Source organism: Podarcis melisellensis (assembly GCF_964234715.1).
Source record: "Podarcis melisellensis genome assembly, chromosome: 6".
NCBI lineage: Eukaryota > Metazoa > Chordata > Lepidosauria > Squamata > Lacertidae > Podarcis > Podarcis melisellensis.
Window position 1 is genome coordinate 56,312,920 of NC_138538.1, and position 24,202 is coordinate 56,337,121.

Sequence of the window (24,202 nt, forward strand, 5' to 3'; positions counted from 1 at the left end):
TGCACAGAAAAGCAGGGTTGTCCCTGTTGTGGGCACGTTAAGGATCGTTGCATTAATTTACAAAGCTGCTAGGCATACTATTACTTCAGTAATGCAGCAGATCCATCATGAACAACCACTTTCTTTCTAAAACAGATTTAATGTTAGCTCACCTCCAGTCAGGCAGCTCAAGATTGGGGGAAATGGCCTGTGCCGAAGCATCTAGGCTACATTTTCAAAAAGAACTCTTGGATATATGTTTTAAAAGCAGATCAAAGCACACTGTGATTACCATCTGTCACAGAAAGATAGATGTATGTTAGTAATGTGATGTATTTGTTGTTATATTCTGTACTGGGACATTATAGTTCAACCACCAAAAGTCATGGCCAAAACTAGCTAGGAAACCTGCTGCCAATAAGTCAGGACCAAGGGATATGGAAGTTTGATATTTAGTAGGTTGGGGGGGGGAGAGAGAATCCTTCATCAGTCTCTGCAGTCCACAGACAGATGTTATGGTATTTCTACCCTTTACAATTATTGTTAACTGACTGTTCTTCATCAATGTTATTATTTAGTATATTCTTCCATCTGAGATATAGCAATTGCTATACACAGTTTTCAAACCAATGAAATGCAGGTTTACAATGTCTCATATAAAAGAGGATCATGGGGAAGGATCTCATGTATCACCAGCATATCCATCACAAGCCACACCCTCCACACAAGCAAGGTGAGACAATGGTGCTGTATCAGTTCATACTAAAAGGATTGCCCTACGGCCATGATGGAATTTTGGTTGTGAAACAGTAACACCACCTGGAGTACTGATATTAGCAGTAGACCATGACATCATAACTAATTGGACGTTCTTTCTCATATGAAAAACTAAATTAAACACACACACAAACACACACAAGGTAAGGAAGCATTAGGTCTTGTTAATTACTCACTATATATATATAATTATCAAACAAACTTTAAATAATGGTTGTGACAGCACGTCAGAGCAGCATAGATTCCACTCAGTTTTCAGTGAAATAAATGAAGGGACCGTGGGAACCGTATAACTTCTACATCCTCAAAGGTCCAGGGCATGGAGAGTATTGGACTTAATTCAAATCCCAGCTCAGAGTGACTGGGTAGCCTTGGGCTTGTCATAATCTCTCCAGGATTTCAAGTGTGGATAAAATGGGTTATAAAAGCTCTTTGAACATAAAATGGAATTAATAAAATGATAAATAAGGCTGTAGAGATTTGATGGGATACCCACACGTAGGGTACTTGTGTCTAGTCACAGAAAGCCAGGTAAGAAAGCAACAGACAAAATATGTTGCTAAACTTGGGAATGAAGAATTGATGGCTAGTTCTAGTGGGGCAGAAGAGGTGGAGATTAAATATCAATTAAATTAAAAGATGAACACTGAATTAATGTAATGCCCTTTGTATATACAGTGTCTAGTGATATATATATGATTCACCTGACTCACAAAAATATTTTTTGGCCAGTTAAATGTGAGAGTTATGGCAATATCTACACTACAAACTTAAAACTCTTTGCCAGTCCGTTCCTCTTTGCTGGGAATCATAGTGCATTCAGCACCTGCTAAAAATGTTTTTGTTTGTCCAAGCATATTCAGACATGTTGAATGTTGACATGCGTTTTAATCTGGTTTTTAACTTATCAATGATTTTAATTAATTTGTTTATGTTTTAAATGCTGTCTTTCTCCGAAATCTTGTTTTATTCTTTTTGTAAGCCACTTTGAGGTTTTATTACAATCAAGAAGTATATAAATCTTATGAAACAAAATTAATATATAGTTAAATAACCACGAAAACTAATGAAAAATTTCCCATGTCTGCATATAGCCTTATTGTCCAACGCATTTTTGGACCACTATTGTCCTTCATCAGGGAAATTCAGATATATAAAAGTTCAATATACATGGTACAGTATATAATAGTACAAGGAAGTACATGACACTTCTGTGTATCTGAATTTCCTTGATGAAAGTGGAGCGGTCCGAAATGTTTTCCCCTCACTGTGCTTTTTGTTTCATTTTCTAAGCAGATCGGATGCAAAATCACATTTCATTATAAATTTAATAGCAGGTGGGGGGGGGAGGATTGAACTAGACACAATGCTAAAAGTGTCATTGGATTCCAACCTGAGTATCAGGTATGTGGGGGAGGGGTAAGAGGTGAGCTTTAACCCTTCCTTCCCCAGCTGTTCGACCCTATAGCTTACTGAAATTAATGAGTTAATTGTTACAAGTCAATTGTAACAAGTCATGTTGATTGTGAAGGAAATGAAGTGGAACTAACTCATTTTGGATTGAGGCCACTGTTTTTAAGACTGCGGCCATAAAAAGACAAAAAAATTCAAAGAAAAATTATGGGCAAAAAAACAGATTCTGCCTCAAACCTGTGCCCTCAAAGGCCAGTCACTTTTTTTTGGGGGGGGGAACTATTTCTCAATGGAAGTGGTTGGCACTTATGCCCTTCCTTGCTTCCTCCTGATTTTCCTCTGCAGGCAGTGTTTAATTTTTAGAAAAAGGTATGCCAGGGCTCCGAGATCTGTCTAAAAACATCATCCCCTGATGCAAAGACCTGGTTGGGTGGTGGTGGTTCTGTACACTGTGAAACACAAATGGCTACTTCACAACACCTTTGCACACACTGCTTATAGTAGCAGTTCCAAGAAACATAACTTCATCCCATTCTTGCAGTCATGACTACAAAAGGATTTGAGATAAATTTCAGCATGAATCCAACATATTATTTAGTGTTTGCTACATTAATGGAAAAATGCTTGTTCTCAGACCTGTACTCACAGGATGAGCTGCAGAGCTAAGAGCCAAAGTTGCAATCCCTGCTTACATGTAAATATTAGCATCAAGAGCAATTAGGCACATGGTTGTTCGAACTCTCTACCACTAACCAAAGAGGAAGCAGGGAAGTGGTGGCCTACACAGGGCAAAACCCTATGGTATCAAATGTACAGAGTACACAATGATAAACTGTGCATCACTCCCGCACTACTTGCAACATGGATGGGGCACCTTTTGCCCTCCAGTTGCCACCGATCTACACTCCATTATCCTGGGGAGTTGTAGTTCAGCAACATTTGGAGTGTCAAATGTTCCCCACCCCTGGCCTACAATATAGCCCATCCCACCCAGCCACACCATCCTAGTCCATATACCCATTCTGCTAATACGCCATGGTTCTTAAACATTTAGCCGAAGACCATTATGAAATAGTATAAAAGTGGGGGCGTGTCCTAAAATAAAATAACTAATATCCGAACAGATTATGCTGTAGAAGGGGGTTGTATGAGCTTATTAACACTGGAAGTAGCTAATGGATAACAAGAAATAGATGGTATTCTTTCTTCAAGCAATTATAGTGTAATATAAGGCTCTCTAACTTCTTCCTGCCTGGTCCTTTGGGCCCATGAACAAGTCAACATAAGAAATAAAATTAAGTGTTTCACTTATACAGCTTTGAAGCAGACCTTCGTTACTACCGATGAAATACTGCTCAACTCATTAAATGCTAAAATCTCTTTTATAGTTTCAAATATCATGTTACCACTCTGCTAATGCTCTGTTTTGGGGCTAAGCTTCTTGCATTACTATTACAATTTAGCACAATTTCAAATGGACAGTTGGCTTTGATAAGTTTGCAGCATGTTATGAAAAGGGTTCCCCTGATCTGCAGCAGTACCTGCAGAAGGGGGGAAATTGTGGGGTGAAGGGAGATAGCTTTTGCACTGCTGAAAAACCTGGTTCATTAGTTTCATGAAAAGTTTTACCTAATTAATGATTAGTAGGATTTGTCCTAAAGCATTTCTTTTCTTCCCAAAGTGAACAAAGAAAAAGAAAGACTTGTTACCTTAAAACAGTGTGTTCCTTGGCACGGGACGTCCCGTCCATGCCCAAGAGGGGGGGAAACAGTTCCTTGATGTCAATTTTTCTTCTTACCCTGTCATACTCCTATCCCTCCAGTGTGAAACCACAGGGGAAACAGAGTCCTAGCTTCCTGTTTTAGAGGAATTGCATTAGTATACAGACCCTAAGGCAACAAGTTAATGAAAAATGAAGATTTTATAAAAGTGTTGGCAGCCTTATAAAGTATGTGCCTGAAGTCCTTGTGTATGCAAGAGTGTGTACACAAACTTGGCTAACTTTAAAAAGAACATTTGACATAGTATGACCTTTACATTATTAACAATCACATCTCTTAAAGTGCAGAAAGGTGAAAAAATAGATAGACGAAAAGACATTTTGGGGGAATTTAATTTTTTTATAAACAAAACTCTGAATCTGGACTCCCAACTCTTCATAAAATTATTTGAATAAAATAAAATGCCAAAATTTAACCAGACTCACCAGGAATCATTTTATAAAAGGTTTTCAGAACATATCTCACCTTTTCTTCTGAAATTGTTTCTTGACATACGGAATGGAGGCCAAATTCCTGAAACCTGGAGTACCTCTGTTATAACAGCTATACCCAAACCACAGAAAGATCTTGAGCAAGTTGAATCCTATAGTCCTAATTCACTAATTAACGTGGTTGCTAAATTATTTACAGGCATAGTGATCAGCAGACTTTCAAAAATTTTACCCAACTTTGTCCACCATGACCAAGTCAGATTCATAAAATAAAGATTCACAGCCTTCCCTATTAGAAGGGTTCTCAATACAATTTTATTTTTAGTCAATCATATTCAGAACCTACTGTTCTCCTGATGCTGAACACAGTCAAGGCAACTGATCATTTAAACTAGCAATATCTACAAGTCTACATTCCTTTGGTATTAGCACACCCTGGCTTGATATGCTTTATAATTTAGATTACGTCGCACTGGCCCAAGTTTTGGTAAATGAGGAATGCTGTTCAATATTTCCCATTGGCCAGGGCATGAAACAGGGCTGCCCACTGACTCTCCTGCCTTTTGCCCTGGCCATGGTACCCCTAAGCTTTGGCACTGAAAGCAGATGATGACGTAAAAGGTTTTGAATTATTTGAAAGAACTAATCTTATCAATATGTTTGCTATTCTTTTCTGATCCTGAAACTTGCTATATATGGCAAAGTATCTGTGTCCATTGTTAACGTCACCAGAAGTGAGTTGATGTGTGTTTACACACCCTGCCAAACCTACAACTGCACTGGCACAAAACAACTGGCCTGAAATTCTGTAATACCTACTATAAATAACTGGGAGTGTGTATACCTAAGAATCTATCTAAACTAGAAAAATTGAACTTTACTCCCTTGATAAAATATCGAATAACTAACTCAATAATTGGTCAAAGCTAACATACTAATGGTTGGACAGACTTTCTATAACAAATGATGTCATTACCACACCTTCTCTACGTATTCCAAGTCTTACCAATGGGCACACCCATCTCTCATACTGATAATTGGCAAAAAAATCTACTAAATCTTATTCATGCAAATAAGAGACCTTGGCTATCTCATAAAACCCTACGTAGGATCAAATACACAATACACAATATCCTTTTGATTTTACAGGGCTCAGACCAGGTCCCATGGTTAAACATGGAGTATAGAGGTCAATACATTATGTGTTCACTCCCATATCAGAAAATGGACAAGAATAAACTAAAAGACATTAACTAAAATCAATTTAACCATATGGAAAGAATGGAGACTTAAACTTTTATCATTTGATTCCTTTTCAATCCCAATAACACAACACTCTTCCTTTTGCACAGCCTAAGGCACGATGTAGCATAAATCTTGTTACTTCATATAATTTAGCTACTGACATATATTTTAAACAGCTTAGAATATATTGTAGAAAAATATGCTTTCTTATATTTCTGTACCAAAATTGCCACCTTGGCTTGTCAGTGGAGAACAAGCTGCTGCTGAATAAATGAACATGCAGGGGCGGAGGCAGGAGGGTGCTGACCGCCCCGGGTGTCACCACTGAGGGGGGTGACAAAATGTTGGGAAGGACTCACTGCAGGGCCTGCAGCAAACCCGAACCACGGGTCTCTCCTGGGAGAAACGCAATGGCTTGAGCAGGCACAGGCCCCGCATTGCCCAAACAGTCCGCCCACTGCCTCCTCCCCAGCTGTAGGGCAGCTGAGTGGGAGGAGGCAGGCAGACTCTGGAGGCCCCACGGTGTGTCCTGCAATGTAATGTAGCAGGCAGTGAGGAGTCTTCAACAATGTGTAATAGTGGAGGAAACGAGACATGCAAAAGCATGGGTACAATTTTCAACTGTAAAACTCTGGTAAACTGCTTTATTTCATGTAACAAAGCTCTAGAAATGCTGTGCATTGGATCCAATGGAAAGTGTACAGAGGGAGGCTGGCAGAAGCTGCCTCTCCTGCCCACTCCTTCACCAGAAGCCCTCCCAGCCCCCACAATTCATCTCCAGAATAGCATGGAAAACTATGGAAGATGTCTCCACTCAATTTTCATTGATTCCCCACTTCCTTGCAGTCCCCTGTACCACAACCTACTCCATTCAGCAGGGTCTTCTGATCCTTGGGAAGGCTTTCAGAAGAGAGCTGTCACAGGGCAGCGAAATCCGCTTTTGCCAAACCCCATCCACACACTTTACTCTCAAGTCCAACCCTGTGACTTTTCCCTTGCATTCAGAGGAAATCCCATAATGTAAAAATTACTATTACAATTTAATGACTATCGAATGCTCTCAAAAACATAACTTACACATATATTTTGACAGGTTCAAGATTAATTTCTTTTGGTTTTTTAAAAAATACCACCTCTTTCACACAGATTTTTCTTTCCACATTTTCCTATGCCTCATGAAACAGTACAGCTGAATGGGAATGAGACTACTTACTAAAAGGAAATAGCCTACGCTATTCTACAGCAACAAGTTCTCAGTTATGCAGGATTAATTTTGGTTTTTTCTTTTTTCTTTTCAGTTCACAAACCTCATCACACAGAACACAGTGACCTATTTACAGGAAACATTTGTCAGGCTGGAGAATGCCTTGAAAAAATATATAAATCCTACTGCCTGGTTTTATTTTATGAGTTCTGGTCACAGTTCCATCCTCAAAACAGTATTCCTGATGACCTTTAATCTTTCTCCTCACTTGGAACTTGAGTCAGCATCACTCCAAAAGTCGGAATGAAATCTGTGAAATGTTCTATAAACTGTGAATTACAACTTCATGCCTTAATCTGCAAGAACTCAATAAGTTTAATGACAAATTGTTGTAGAGAAGGGATTTGTCTTGGGACTACAAAGCAGATAGTTTTGGTTACTTTTTCCCAGCAGGCTTCAGACAGCTATGAAGCTAGTCAAACTGTACCAACTTATTAAACAAACCCTCTTTGGATTCATAAAAATGCTTATTTAGCACACTGCATGCTTGGAAAGAACCACAGGAATAAAATTAATTAGCATTGGCCTGAAACAGTTTGCATTTCCAACTGTAATGCAAGCGTGGGTAGAACAGTCATCTCAAACCTTTATTTAATGCAGTCACCAAGTTTTTTCTTTGGTGAAGCAACAGCAAGCTGAAGGTTATTGAAAATTTATTCACCCACGCTAACTGCAGACTCACAAAAATAAAGTGGCCATCTGCTAAAAACACCACCTTGCCTAAGGGCACACATAAAATACAAATGTAAACACAATTTTCAGTCAGCCATGTATACATGTGTGAACCTATCTATAGGGTAAGAAACACTCCAAGTTTCACTTAGGAAGCGCCAACTATTTTTCTTGACTATGGGTGGGTGATTATTACTATTTTGGAATATAAGGCTTCAGTAGAAGAGGCACAATTATTACAAACTCAGCAGTACTGTACACACATTCAAAAGTCGTGTGGAAATTCAGCAAATTACAGAAAACAGCTCTGCTCCAACTAGACACTACAAATCAAATCTCTTGTGCCTAGGGAATTCATTTTACTAATGAGGCACTGGATATTATAAAATATTGTTGATTATTGATATTTTCTCTAATATATTTTATGAACTTTTTCATAACCTGCTGAGTTTAAGAAAAGTGGCATATGAATTTCTAAATGAATAGTGCTATTAAAAAGGGGGTTATTATTTGTAGTATAAGGCACATCTATATGTTGTAAAATATTTCAAAAACAGGTTACTGAGAGATGCCATCTTAATATGGTAAATAAAAGGCCACAACATTTAATAATGTACCGTATATTGAACACCAAAGATACTCTATCTCAAAGCGGTCCCATATTCTAGAGATACAGGTGTAGGAATTACAACATAATAGCACTCATTTTGCAACAAGTATATTAAGATTGCACTGTATAATAAAGATAAGGAAGAAACAACTTTTTAAAAAAAGATTTTATCTTTAGAGGTTTATCATTTTTGAATAAATATTTCATGTAGCCGCTTAAAATATTGCAAGATACCAATTCATTTAATTAAACCTTTTAACATATATCCAGTTACAGATAGGTAGCCGTGTTGGTCTGCCATAGTCAAAACAAAAAAAATTCCTTCCAGTAGCACCTTAAAGACCAACTAAGTCAGTTCTTGGTATGAGCTTTCGTGTGCATGCACACTTCTTCAGATAAGAAGGTATCTGAAGAAGTGTGCATGCACACGAAAGCTCATACCAAGAACTGACTTAGTTGGTCTTTAAGGTGCTACTGGAAGGAATTTTTTTTGTTTTGACTTTTAACATATAGTTACTCATGATAAACAATATTAGACTCAACAGCACAAAGTAGTAGTAACTCAATCATGCTTTAGTTAAGTTCCCAGTTATGTTGTTTTTCAGTCATCTTAAACAAAATAACAGTTGGGGGTCTGCCTGATCTCTACAGGTATAAGGCTATATATCATAATTGTGCAGTTGCTGTTGAGAAGGCCCTGCTAAATTTCCTCACACATCTACTCATTTTTACTGGTCTGAGCTACATGAGGATGATTACGATGGTTTTAATTTATGATCTTCCCTTCACCCTAAGGTCCCAGGATGGGGTACAAGAATTTGAAATACTACATCATAAACAATTTAAAAGATGGAGCAGCTTCTAAAAGTATACACCTCAGGTGTCAAAGGCCACATTAAACACATACAATTTCAGGGTTTACCAAAAACTGTACAGTGAAGTGGCCAGGTACACCTCTGTGGGAATCCTATCATTATTGATTTATGTATTACCTGCCCTACACCCAAAGGTGCTGGGTCAGGTTACAGTATTAAAAACACAAGATTTACACAAGAAAAGTAAAGAAAATTAAATGCAAATAATGCACAGTAAGAAAAAAATAAACCACAGAGATAATAGAAGAGAGGAAAGATAATCATTTTAAAACTGATTATCTAAGAGTATTTAACTTTTTATCTACGTATCTATCATAAACTAGTAAAATGAGGTCAGTAGTCTAGACTCTCAATGGAGGGATAAACTTTATATATTGGAGGAAGCCCTTGATGAGAACAATGCATTTTTTCTGTGCTGTCAAGTTCTGTCCCAGATTTATTTTATGCTCCTGCTGCTTCATTAGAAAATTATTATTTTTAATTTTTTTATACCATCTTTAGAAAAAGAACATCACAGTGTAAAGCAGTCAACAATCAAACAAACCTTGGTGTGCAACAATCAAATATTTCAGTTCAAACTTAGGTTAGTGAGTTTGTGAATAAAACCAAGGAATTCTGTTTTACAGGAAGCAATCTGAACTAAAAGAAAAATTTAAGACCATTCTCTTCTGTATTTTTTTAAGTGTTAAATTAAGTGCTACATTACGTGTTACATTAAATGCTACATATAAATAGGCTTGCATATTTTATTTTTATTTTGTATTTGACTTCTTCTTAAGCTTACAATAAGCACTAATACAAAACAGATAACTTTACCAGAGTTAAACAAACAAACATTCTCTGGATACAAAACAGCCTCCTTGTTCCAGTAAGCTTATAAATCTCTTAAGACTGAGATCTAAAGATTCAATCTCAGCAAATTCAGTTCCATAGGGATAAAGAACTGCGGCTGGCGCTAAAAGTGCAATCTTATACATACCTTCTTGGAAGTAAATTCCATCGAGTTACTGCCAGGTAACTGGGTGCAGCCTAAATTCACTAGGTTATTTGTCTTGAGACCTCTGAATGCACCAAACTTATGTGTCATATAGGATAGTGTAGACAATGTGGTACCCTCTAGATCAGGGAAGTCCAACCTTTCATACCAAGTGGGCTGCAAGAGTACCGTACTTTGACACAAAACCTCCATCAGCCCCTTTCAGCATGGTCAAGGATGATGGGAGTTGTAGTCCACATTACTGGGAAGTAGCACTATTTCTGATACATTCATTCAGGATTGGCTTGGTTCTTGACCAATTGGCAAACCCAGGTTTGCTGCTGCCTAATTTTGCTCCACTGGGGAATTGGCTGGATTTTTATTTTTATTTTTGCCTTGTAACATATTTTCCTTAAAACTCCATGTTTTTCCCCACCTTAGAAAACTTTCTTGTACAGAGCAATCAGAACTTACATGACAACTGTGTTCCTGGGGGCTGCGAATAAAAACAGAATCATGTAAAGTCAGAACGACCCCTGGAATCACCCCTGCTGCCTGAGATCTTGTGAGATTGGGACCATCCACGGGAACGTCCCAGAGGCCTTGTGCAACTGTCCCAACCTTCCAACCACCAACCTTCTAGTTAACAGCCAGATGCCCTGACCCACTGCTCTACCTGGAGAGCCCTTCCACAAAAGGAAAACAACATATTAAGCAAGAGAGCCTCATTAAATCACCGGACCACATTGTTGTACTCATGGTCCAATTTAGATCATCTGCTTCAATTAAAACTTGACTATCAAAAGGGCAATCAATTGATTGTCTAACATTTCATACAAATGCATATTCACCTTCTTGGCTAGAAACAATTCTAATTTTACAAGCAGGTATAGTCCATCAAAAGGCAGTGCCTTTTTCTGTGTAAACTTTCCAATTAAGGCAGTGCAAGTCCTTTTCCATTTACCTGGCCTTTAAAATGTGTTCTTTTATCAGGTTTTAATGTCCAATGCAATTTAATCAGAAACACATGCCTCATAAATATCATCTGTCATGTTCCATTAGTTTCATGCAGAAAAAGTACAAGTCAATAAACAAAGGTTGTGCCATAAATCTGCCTTGAACACATTATACCACAAATAAGAAAATAAAAACACGTGTGTCCTTTGACCTGAAACGTTTTAAAGATGGGAACTCTAGGTATTGTTTTATACCTTCAGAAATGTTTTAAGTGTTCACAATTAAATTGCATACCTAAGCAACCTCGATTTACATAATGTTGATATGTAGATGGTGATTACCCAAGAACCATGCCTGCAAGGTACCTGCTAAATCACATCAATGCTTCTGGGGTTGATACCAATAGCAGGAACTGCACATTGAAAACCAGTTCCCTCCACTAGGCAACTCTGGTATAAAATACCCTTGGAACTCTGAGAACCCCTTACACGTAGCAATTAAGAGAGATGGTGGATGGGTGGGAGGCAAGTTAATCTTGAAATCTGGTTGAAACTTTTCACAGCAGTGAATGCATGGCCTGACATACTATACTGTATAAGAAAGAAAGATCTCATAGAGCTACTTCGGTCTACCCTATCTTCCTTAAACATAACTGAAAGTCCAGACCCTTTGCTCCTCCTTTCCTAGTACAAGCAATCAAACCAGGAAGCCTCTAATTACCCATAGTTTCACGTTTCATCCGATGGTTACCAGCTTCAGAACATGCCAGGACCCTAAACCAAATTCAAACAACTTCAAAGAACCACCCCCCCAAATCAAGAAATGCTTCCATGGAAGCCACAAGAAAGTGTATCCCTGCCATAGGATTAAATAATATATTTGTTTCCTTCCTAGGCTTGGCATTTCTTGCTCACACCCACATCTATATACCATAACTGCAATTTGCTGTTGCTAAATGACCTATACAGAATCATAGACTGGACATGGTCACTGAATTCCACATACATTGGTGGCCATGCATATATTTTCTGTGCACCTGACACGGCTTTATCACATACTGTACTGTCATATACTATTCTTGGAATTACCTACCGTATTTCTCTCTTCCCTACCCCAATGCATCATGAATCCCTTTCTCTCCTTCACCCTATTGCAGCCAGTTTTCCCTTCAGAGTGAGTCTATTCATATAGTTTTCCCGCACATCCTTTCTGCTCTGCTTTTGTAGGCGAATTGAGCTTTTTTAACATCTCAGGAAATAAGAAGTACCTCATATCTGTAAAACTGATTTATTTTTCTTTAATGAAACCAACTCTGCATTTTGCCAGGAAAACCAATGTTTCTCTGGTGACCAAAATGTAAAATCAAACCTAAAATAAAAAGGTTCAAACATCTGATTCACTTAGCAGTCAGCAGAGCAAGCTCAAATGGAGCTTAGCAGGATTTTTGGAATGTCTTAAAAATGTGTGACTAACTCAACTTCTAAAGAGGTTATTTGCGCGTTAGATTTTTGGTCTCCCCACAGAAAAAAAAAACATTGGAGTAAATTGCAGGCTGTGATGTTAGTGGCAAGGTAAAAAGTTGTTGCAACAGGAACATCTTTACAATTCAAAGAGACAGTGGAGGGGGAATCAGCTTTTGTTGACTTTTAAAACATTAGGAAAAGGAATGGAAAGATGATCAGCAACTTCTCACCTAAGAAGCCCAAGTTTTGCTTGTAGTAACAAGTTCAATATGTCCCTGTCCATGCCCAAGTAGATAGAAGGCTCTTTCTCTTTCTCTCTCCCTGAGGTACATAAGGCCTTGCAAAAGTAGCATTGCTGTGACTCATAGAAAAGCCAGGCTTGAGGAAAAAACATCTGATGAGGCCTAACTGAGCATAGAAATGGGAAAACTGCCTGATATGGGACAACCACCACCTGCAGTGCAGCTTCTTAGAAACTGAGTTTTATACGCCGTGCCATGGTGATGCCACTAAAAACAAGCATCCCAGTGAAGTTCCACACATCTGTCCCACAGTAAAGTCATGTGTATCATCATACTATTGGTTGTCCTTAGGAAACTCACACTGCCAGCATCAGAAAATGGCTTACTGTGACCACACAAACATGCTGGCTCCTAGGCAGGAACTCATATCCCTTTGCTTCTCCCTGGCCTTTACGTCAACACAGCACAGCACAGCTGCTAAGTCAAAGTTTGTATTAGTGTGCCATCCAACCCAGAAGTCATGGTCTCTCTTCCTTGGCGTCAGATCTTGGTTAAGGAGGAGCAACTTTAATGATTATCCCAGGTTCGACCAAACCTTGACTTAGCTGCCATGGTTAACTAAAAAAACCAGGAAGAGCAAAGCAACTACAATTTCCTCCTTGGGAGCCAGAATATTCACACTAAGCCATGGCCAATGATGTTTTTGTGGGGAGACAAGGAAATCATATCATGTGATGAATTGCTTTCGTGTTAAGGTATTTCCGTCAGATATAGGGAGGACCGCTACAGAGGTGGCAGCCCATATAGCAGGTAACTTGGTTGTACAGAGGCTTCAAAGATGCATGGGACTAGTTTACCCAACCAATAAATAATAATAAATAATAATAATAGTTATTACCTAAGAAGAATAGGGTGGATCCTAAAAACACACCTCTCGGGTGTCAAAGACCAGGGTAAAAAGGCGTTACCAAAAGTTGTAGATTGAAGAGTCTATGCACACTTCTGTGGGAATTCCACACCAGGGGCATCCACAGAGAATGCTCTCTCCTAGGCCTGCACCACCCCAAACCTCTGAGGGAGATGGAACTATCAAAACAGCACCCTATGCTGGTCTTAACACCCATTAGGGTCTATAGGGAAGAAGGTAGTCTCTGATATATCCTCTTTGTTAGTAAAAAAAAGGGCAAGGATAATGTGGTATCATAGAAGCTACGCAGACTCTTCTCATTGCTCCCTCAATTTTAGCTTTAGGTTGAAACACCAAGAGAAAAAGTGGGTGCGTGGAAATTCTCCAGCTAGAAATCCTTCCTATGAATATCACCCAGTATAATCCACTAACTGGGAGTATATTTTTGAGGTGGGGGTGTCCAAGTGATTTATTTTTTTTACAAGTCTAATCTAAACTAGAGTGGCATATAAAACAACTTTTGCACTAGCAAAATTTCAAGGAAGTTATTAAGCAATATGAAAACAAATATGAACGTGAAGAAACCGGTGATGTCAACCCACGGTCCATATTGTTGTCTCACTGACGTCAATGGCAAAGTCACTCTTTATTTCAGTTGTTGTTGTTGTTGTTGTTGTTGTTGTGTAGTCATGCCCGACTCTTCATGAACCCATGGACAGTAGGAGCAAAATTAAGTCATATTTGCTGCCAATGTTCCCCAGTCTATCAGGGGTGAGGATTTCGCAAAGTGCTCGGAGCTCAATTCTCCTCTTTGAAGACAACAATTCCCTTTGATTTAAAATGGAAGCAGTTGCAGCAACCCTGAGCACGTGCATAAATACTACTGTAAGAAACTCTCATGGGGAAACAGTAGGAAATCCATCCATCTCCCTCTTCTTTGTAATCCACACAAACCACAAAGTCATCTGCCTGGCACACACAGGGCAAACCAAGGTTTCCATAAAAAAGGGTTAAGGAGGTTGGGTGGTCTATTTTAGCAGAAGCTAAGGAACAACTTGCCTTGTTCAAATGCTATTCCAATACCATTTTCTGTTTCCCTTTGGGGTTACTCACCATACATGGGACAATTCCAGGAAAGAGCAAATTCTATCAGGGGTTCACCGATGCCTTGCCCTCAGTGCAGGAGTCAGATTAAATTAAACCCAGCTGCTGCTGCAGCAATAGGATAGAGGAAGAGCCGAAAATCCAAGAACTTTAAAATGTGTACAGAATTGGTCCTATTCTCATGTAAATCACTTACAAAAGCATTATATTTTTTGATGTAAGTCAATGTGAGATGTTTATTATTATAATTTTTTTAAAGAAAAGTGCACCACCCTGCTCTGCTTCCTTTGGTCTGATAGCTCTGAAGTGTGCCACTCATCCCTCCCAGCAAAATATCCCATTTCATAAACCTGCTCCTAGATATCTGAAACGACACATCATTAAGCGCTTAGCTTTAGGCATCCAACATTCCAAAGAATTTAAACGTATTATAAAGAAACCTGGACCACGTTAAGCATGAAGAACTTAAGTGCACATCCATCTAGAGAAGCGTTTCATTTCTTATTTGGCAGTTATGCCACTGTCAATCTTAAACAAGGAAAAATATATTTGCAACAAAACCAATTGGGATCTTTTACTTGAAGCAACCAAAAGCAACCTAGGCTTTGATAGTGGGTATGATTAAATTTCATTTCACTCTAATTGTTGTTGGGTTGTTGTTGTTTTCCCCCAAGGATTGGTGGCTTTAGTTTTTAAGCTACTTCACTTCCATAAAACATGAAATAGCAGTGAATCACTGGAACACATTTGCAGTAAAGTTTAGGCCTTACGGTATGCACTGGGAAGTTACTTGGCTTCACTGTTGCACCATATATTAATCCTCTTGTACGTACCATAACTTGTAAAACTGTATGATTACATAAAGATTATTATTTTATGAAAGGTTAGTCATTGATTTACACATTGGATTCTCTTTGTCTTATCCACTATGCCTAACTTATTCAGACCTGGAAGGCAGGCAAAATACATCATCTACTATTATACATATTTCTACTAAGTATTAAAATACCAGATCCCAAGAGTCACATTTCATATAGTTCAGCAATGTTCCAGAATAAACCAAGTCTTCAACCCCTTAAGAGCTTAAAATAACAGCAATTGAAATATGCATTAAAAAGTTAGTTTTATGGTCTTCTTAGGGCCACCCTCCCTCCCCAAAGTAAAACATGCAAATGCACACAAGAATTACATTATTTTTCTTCTTACATCAAGATTCTTGCTATTATCTGTAAAACCTTCATAATCAGGTATCCCTTTGAATTTTATTTTTTTTTAATCATTTGCCTAATCCTTGAAACAAATTTACAAATCAGATTTATTCCACTGTTGTGCTTTTTATTAGGAAATCATGTAAAACTATCAAAGACCTATTCAAGCATAGCAATATAAAAGGTCAGTCGACATCAACCAGCAACATCAAACTTTACAATATTTATTTTAATGTACTGATTGGCCAGATAGAGCTTGGCTCATTACTTTGCAATGGTTTGAATAAGTTCTTGCAATTCGTAAATACACAAAACCACATGAAAATTGAAACAGCATAAGTTGGAGCTATTTCGTACAGCAGTATTTTTCCCAGTAACTGTCAGTGATGAATCATCATTTAATAAAACACAAATTAAACCACAGAAAAGGGGGGGGGGAATCCTTTTGCCAGCTTACCAGTGAAGCATGTGTCGTACAAATAAGAAAGCATTCACACATACTGGATGCCTTAAGAGTGTAAGAGAGTGGGCAGAAAACTTGGCAGCTAGTCTTCAAAGGTATTTAAGTCCAAACCTAAAGGCAAAACTGGAATTGAATTTAGATTAAATGGTCTTTGGCTCTTCACATGCCAAAAAGGGTAGTGGGAGAACTCTTGCTATTTTCATTACATTAAGGGGGAAAATTGGACGCTTTTAAACCCAATCAATTTTAATGCAATAAATGCATATTTTAAAATAATTTGTGGCACGCAATTTTTATACACCATCTTTGGGATTGTGGGAAAGGAATGCATTTCCCCAAATGCAAACTCCATCACAGCATCCATTGCAACAGCAATTGTCAGACTGCATATGGCTCGCATGGCTGTAGGGACTATTATATTAGCCATTAGTGCACAAGTTCCCGAACTTTAGTCCACAGACCACTTCATTCAGGCAGTGGCATAGCGTGGGGGGTGCAGGGGGGCCGGCCGCACCAGCCGCAACATCTGGGGGGGCGCGCTCGCACTTGCAGCTCTCTGCCCCTACCGGGTTAGGGGGCACAAATTACTTGCCTTGCCCTGGGTGCTGACAACCCATGCTACGCCACTGCATTCAGGTGATATGTAATCTGTAAAAATACAATTTAAAATCATGCAGCATCTAGCACAGCACATTATAATTGCTACAACATGAAAAAAAAATATTAAGTAGTCCATTGGTACCCATAGTAATTTTCAAGTGCTCTGCGGACATAAACATTTGGGAACTGCTACATTAGTACAAGCAACATTCTCCATGATCCCCAGCTCTCCATCATTTTATGAATGTCTATTATTTAGAAATATGGCAATACCTTTCTGCACAGTCTGTATAGACACACAGGCTAGTAAAACATTTTCACGTGCTAACTTCTGTGAGTTTGTTCATTAGATTGTCTTACAATCAGCAGCTATGATAAGACTAATGATTTTACATCTCTGAGGCTCCCCTCCATGGGTTATACTCTGGATTGCTGGCAGGATCCACAAAGTTCAATTACTTGAAATTCAATAAAACAGTACTATTTGCTTAGACTGACAATCCCAGCAAGCTTTGGATAATGAGAAATTCTGGAAAATCAAATTCAGGTTTGAAGAAAGAGAAAGCTTATGATGTGGTTGGCTGCAGCCCATGACCTAATTGCCAGTTGGTAGATTATGCCCATTTTTGAGCAAGTCCTCCAGTAACTGCAAGTGTAGAGGGAGTTTGATCCAATAGGAATACTTCAATCTACCCCCTACCTAGCTGGTCCTGTTTTTGAAATAGCACCTGGTGTGGCACAGCTGGTTAAAAAACAGACTGTCAACTGGCCAGCAACATTATTGAAATGGAGCTTCAGAAACTAACACTGAGAAATCAAATGTAACAAGTTGCACAAAGGATGGAGCAAGCTATGAAGGAATACTCTCAGTTTACACCGCCTTTCTGAGTACAGTGGTACCTCGGGTTACATATGCTTCAGGTTACATACGCTTCAGGTTACAGACTCCGCTAACCCAGAAATAGTGCTTCGGGTTAAGAACTTTGCTTCAGGATGAGAACAGAAATCGTGCTCTGGCGGCATGGCGGCAGCAGGAGGCCCCATTAGCTAAAGTGATGCTTCAGGTTAAGAACAGTTTCAGGTTAAGAATGAATTAAGTACTTAACCCAAGGTACCACTGTACTGGAGAAATCACACACATACACACCCCTACCTTAAAATGGTATCAGTCTCCCTCCGCCAAGGCTGTGTGAGATTAGTCGAAAGATGAGTGGACTATCTGCAAATGACACCAGTCTGCTCCAGGAGTCCCATTTCTATTTGTAAAATATCTCTCTCCATCCATGTCATTGTACTTAGTGTCTTCACTAAGTTTAGACAATGAAAGGAGAGTGGACAGGCGTGATGGGGTCTATGTACTGTATGAGCACAGAGGGCATATGCTTGCAAGACCTCAGAAGAGTATTATCTATTCTAATCAGAAAACACCATAATAGGGTAAATTTCAACAACAGCCCATACGAAAGGTAGATTATCACCTACAAAATGACAGGAGTTGCTCCATCTAATTAATGTGGCTATATCTTTATTTTCGTAAACACTATTATGAAGAAATTGTATAAGACAATTGAAAGAAAGCATATTCTCTGATGCTACAAGGTGGCACATCTACACAGGTGAAGAGAAAAGGTAGGCAGCCTTTATGCTGAGTAAGTCTGACATCAAGAAAAGCCAGGCTGTTTTTTTGTTTTCGTTTCAGAAAGTTCAGAATCTTCTTTTCCACAGTGAATAGCATTTCTGAGCAAGTCCTCATAAATACCCAAATACTCAGAAATGAGAAAGCTTAGCAGACCAACTGCTTTTATTATTAACATATAACTTCAAATATTTACAGGCACGCCAAGCAAAATATTGTGACTCCCAGGATTTGCCCAAAATGTTTTAGTTCCAACAAGCTTGAGGTATCAGCAAACCTTTGCTGTGAATTTTCCAGGACAATCTGTACCTCGGCAGTAAATGTTCGTGTGAGCCACAACTGGATTTCAGCAGTCATAGCTGAACTTCAGCTTGCTGAAACGAGCTTGTTAATTTAATGTCTAGATATTTATTTTATTTTTAATTTTAGAAGGTGAGAAGCTGCTTGCATATCACCCTAATCACCTTGATTTCATAGCACAAAGCTCATACTGTATAGTGTAGGGGCTGAGAGTGAAAGAGTCAAGAAATCCCTGGTTCAAATATCACCTCAGCTGTGAACTTCTTAGCTAGTCTCACCTACAGTCCTCCTATGAGCAATACCAGGGATACTCTTATTGTTATTGCTTGCATATTCTTAATGCATAAAGCCCTGAACAACTCAGAAACAGGTTACTTGAAAGACCACCTGCTCCTGTACGATTGCCTACATCATCTGGGGAAATTCTACTTGTGGCACCTCATCCTACAGAATACCATAGGGCAGTGACCGGAAAACAATAATTTTTTGCTACTATCCCTGCACTGTGTAATGCCCTTCCCTCTGCCATATGTGAGCAGGAGCCAACAACTGCTTCACATATCTTTTCCTGACCCATAAGATTGGACCCTGCCTTACACATCTGAATCCTCTGGATTGCTGTTTTATTCACTTTAATATGTTTTATGTGGGTTAGTATTATATTATTATTATTTGATTTATTACCCACCCTTTACCCTAAGGTGCCAAGACAGCTTACAAAATTAAAACAGAACATTACAACACTATATTAAGAACAGTTTATAATTTTAATGTTTTAATTATATTTTGTTTTTAGACTGTACACTGCTTAGAATTTTTGAAATATTCAGTTCATCAATGCTTTTAAATGAATAAATAATATTTAGCTTTACGAGCTACTGTAATGGTTATTGAGCTAGAATATGCAAAATGGTATGAATACCCACCTGAAATAATTCTATCCATAAACATTCACTGGCTCACACATTATTTTAGGACCATTAATAGCCACATTCACACAAGCACTAAGTCAAACCACATTCACACAAGCACTAAGCAACTACACTAAGGTTTGGGCTTAGTGTTATCGCCAAACACGGGATCATGCTTAAGCTCTCTCCCCTCCTTAACTATGATCTGTAGCCAAGGCTCGTTCTTGATTGTTCAGCTGCAGATTAGTTATGTAGAATTAGGTGCGAATTTACTTAATTTCATGGCAAGTCATTTAGGTACCTACTTCTCTTCCTCTGGGACCTAGATGCTAGACTCTGAGCAAAACATTCAAAGGGAAGGCCACATCAACTAAAAAGTTGATGGATTTAGATTTATATACTGTACCAGAAAGAAAGAAAATGGATACAATGACAGCAACCTGTAGAATTTTTCTGGCTAGTGCACCGATTCTTGAAACACCTGTGGTAAACCCACTTCAGAAGTTAAGCCTTCTGCCCAGAAAGACAGCTGAAAACCTCCTCAGCCAAGTCATTGTAAATCACCAATTCAAAGCCACCACATGAATACTTTGAGGCTCCTACTCCAGATCCTTTACACCTCTGTCCCAACTCTCCTCTCGCTCAAGCAGTCCTTTATGAAGAACATTGCCATTGCGCTTTTTGAACAAGAAAAAACAGGATACCCATGTGAAGACGTTAGATGCTATCATCTCTGCTACATTTTGCTGCATCACTTCAAGAACATCACTTCTTAGAGGACAGATATTATCTCCCACCATACAGTTTCATTTTTGCCAAGTCTGTGTGCGGCAGCAGATAAACCTGAGACCTGACATATAATTAAATTTTTAGAAAGCAAACCTTTTTATTTCAGCAGGCACTTGGAGGAGATAAAACTGTTTTTCTTGCTGCTTTTTAATGATTTTTCTGGAAGGTTTTAAATTGTGTTTAATTTTTCTAATACTTTATCCTTACTTGTATACTATTGGCCATCTCTTTTGAGATGAAACAAAGAGTTCTCACACTTCAGTTTCAGCCGTTTTAGTACGAAAAAGGAAGAAAGCACTGACAAATGCTACCACTCTGGGTATTACTGTTTCCCATTGCAAATCATGTACAGCACTCCCCATTCTTGCTGTGAAGATTTCCATGGGATAAATCAGACTGCTTTCTTTCATCCTAGATTTCAGAGTTGGTACTCACTGAATTAGCATATTAGAGTCAGCCCATGTACACATTTGAAAAGCCCCAATGCGTTTACATGTTACTGGAAAATCTTTCTTTCAAACCCCATTGTACTATAGTCATCACTCAGACTCACTTCCACATTTGTAGAATGAAAAAATTGCTCATCTACTCACAAGATTTAAACAATAACTTATAATAATAAATATGTTTAGCACCTTGCAACGAAGGATGACACAAAACTATTATTAATGAAGCTTAAGTGAGGCATTTTGAAAGCAGAAACTTTACAAGCCAAATAGAAAATAAGTTTGCATGGCTGTATTTGTCTCTCAAGTAAACAATACTGCCTATAACATGCTTAGTTTTCAAACACCAAAAACCCTACCAGACACTTAAGATGGCGATAGTTTCGTTTTCTCTTGAAATCAAGAGAGAGGGCAATAACTAACTAAACTAACCTTACTACACCCACAAATACGGAACAAAGAAGAAATAAGAGTGTTTTCTCTCTTTTCTGACACGGTGCCTATACAGCACTGTCTGCACATATTTTTCAGAACTTGGTCTTGCTATTCTTTCAAGTATTGATGACTAACTAGGCCATCTACAAGGGAAGTCTGGTTTAAATTGTCTTGTGGTGAGAAGGTGAAGGAAAGCTGCCAAGCTAACAAATAAATTAAGTGAATAAAAAAAGCAAATAGCATCCTGAGAAACAAGGAAGGAAAAGGAGACCACAGATAAAATGTTTTACAGTTCATGCACTTTATTACTCACCCTTTTGCTGGAAATACTCTCTGCCAGTTTTAGGGCATCGTGTCTCTTGTGTCCTTTGCAGAATAGGAAGTCTCTCAAATATGCTAGGTCTTTTGGGAAAGAGATCTAGCAGAGGCACTGGCAGTTCAGGTGGGATCTGCTGAGCTTCAGTGCTGTCACCACCATTGCTGACAGTTATTTTAAAGGACATCTGGGAATTCAAAAAAGCTCGACTGCTATTTGAACAGCTACCTTGGGGCAGCTCCTTCATAGGCATGACTTGGCGTTTGTCAAGGACTTCAAAGAATGCTGCACTGCTGCTGCTGGACTTCGGATAATCTGCCACTTCATAGTGCATATTGATGCCCCTCTACTGGAGGGGCTCCCTTCCAAGTCTCCTACATCAAGTGGAGCAAGAAATGTTGAAGTCTGTCAACAGATTAAATGTTGATTAGCATTCTTTATTTACTTCAGGTATGGAAACAGACACAATTGCCTATAGCAAGCAACAAATCACCTCTAGATGATCAGGAAGTACCGGTTTTTCTAATCTAGAAGACAGCTGGCTGGTTGGTTTCAATCATCAATGACTATGTCTACCATAAATGACTAGCAGACTAGAATGCAAGTAAGCAAACTGACAGTAACACTTCTGTGGGCAGTAACATTTGTGGGCTTACAGAGGAGTATGCATAGGAGGCTGTAATCCTGCACCTACTTACTTAGGAACATACCCTACTCAATAGGGTTTAATTATGAGTAGACATCTATGGGATTACAGTGTCAGTCATTCTGTAGTCAAAATATTCTCCACAATAGATGTGTAATGTATTGTGGCATCAGCTTTTATAGGGTAGAGCCCACTATAAGACACAGATTTATAAACAAAAGTAAACTCTATTTTCTAACTGATTTAAATAAAGAAATAAGATGTCTGTTTCCAAAATATTTCATTTATTCATTTTTAACATTTTACCATAATTGTGTCACTCAGTACCAGAACAAATATTGATCATGCATGGTGTAAGTTTTTCAAGAGGTGTCACTGAAAGACATGACCATTTAGACCATAGGATGATCCATATCCTCAACTAGGCAAAATCAGATTTGCATAGATTGTAGCTAGCGAAGTCTCACCAATAGCCAGTCTTTGGAGATGGGAATTCCAAAATCAAATTAATCCTTTCAACCCCAATAGAATGTGGCAATTAAATATTTACAGCCATGGAAAGCATCATTTAGCAGCATGTGCCCTTCTTGATCTCACACCCCAGTACACATTCCAGACAAACATTCCAAAAGAAGAATTCCTTTATAAATCTTAAAATCCATGGGGATCCGTAAATAACATCTATGCAACGTATTGTGCATTGGCTAGTGCATTCAGCCTATTTTCAAATGAAGTGTAAATCAGATGCTTATTTTTTTAGAGAGAACAATAAATACCAGGCAGGAAAGACTGCAAAGTATTTTGTTGTGGCTAGAAGCTTGGAAGCAATGGGAAGTTTAAGGATTTGTTAGGTTTTGCTAATAGATGAATGTAAGTTTCCCTACAACGCTACCCTTGGTCTTCTCATGGGGGGAAGGGGAGAGGGACTCAATGTTTTGCTCCTGCTGATTCTTTCACTTCTGCCTGACAAAGAGCAATGGCCAAGACTGCAGCAGAACTTCGTTTATTTTTTTAAAAAAAGCAAGTTGCATTTCTGAATTTGTTGAAACAGCACGATTAGCGAGGAACACATCACTCTCTCAGAACGCAGAACTGCCCTCCCGCTGCCTTTGGGCGCTTTTAACTTTTGTGGGGAATCCTAAGCGCCTGGACTTCTGAACGAGGAGTTCTGCTGCAGCCGAAAACTTGCTACCTGCATTTTAGAGCGATATAACAAAATTTAGCCTCGCTAAAGTGGAGGCGGGGGGATGCCGGCAGGCAATAATCACTGCACGGATCCGCATGTTTCCAGGGCAGCCTCGCCGTAGGTACTTCAGGGAGCTCTTAATGCCCAACTCCTCCAAGCAGCCAAGGGCAGAAAGAGAGGCTCCCCGCCGGGAATTAAAGAGACCAGCGCTCTGCCTTTGCAACCCGCGCCAGGTGGAGAGCATCTCAGTTAGGCAGGCATACCCACTCCCCTGCAGGTGAAAAGCCGGATCCTCCCCATGCCCCCTACCTGCCGGAGTCTGTCCCGGGAGACGATGCTGCCGTCTCAACAACTGCATCGCTGGAAGAGCTCCGACGGCGATCGCTGCTCTCCGCCTTGCGCCCTCGTAGCTTCTCCAGCCGCTCGGCGTTGCCTCTAACGCCGGGCGCCTGATTGAAGGCAGCCGCGGTCATTGCCCTTCCAAGGCGCCGGTGGCTGAGGAAGCCCAGCCCCTGAGTCAGATCGGGCGGAGAGGTACCGCCCCTTCGGGGCTGGGATGGGCGGCGAGCG

The 24,202-nt window shown here is 39.2% G+C and overlaps 1 protein-coding gene across 5 annotated transcripts in view; it reads right to left on the minus strand.

The window, feature by feature from the left end:
- Positions 1-24,202, minus strand: part of GLIS1 (GLIS family zinc finger 1) — a 188,285-nt gene that overhangs the window by 156,612 nt on the left and 7,471 nt on the right. For 2 of the 5 annotated variants that reach the window (XM_081915273.1, XM_081915277.1), the window contains exons 1-2: positions 23,942-24,202; positions 21,798-22,205 (exon numbers count right to left, since the gene is read on the minus strand). The exon at positions 23,942-24,202 is cut by the window's right edge. In XM_081915273.1, the coding sequence (XP_081771399.1) occupies positions 21,798-22,134 (337 nt within the window). In that variant the 5' untranslated portion in view covers positions 22,135-22,205; positions 23,942-24,202. The remainder of the gene's footprint in view (positions 1-21,797; positions 22,206-23,941) is intronic. The other 3 variants (XM_081915275.1, XM_081915274.1, XM_081915276.1) reach the window with 3 other exon arrangements.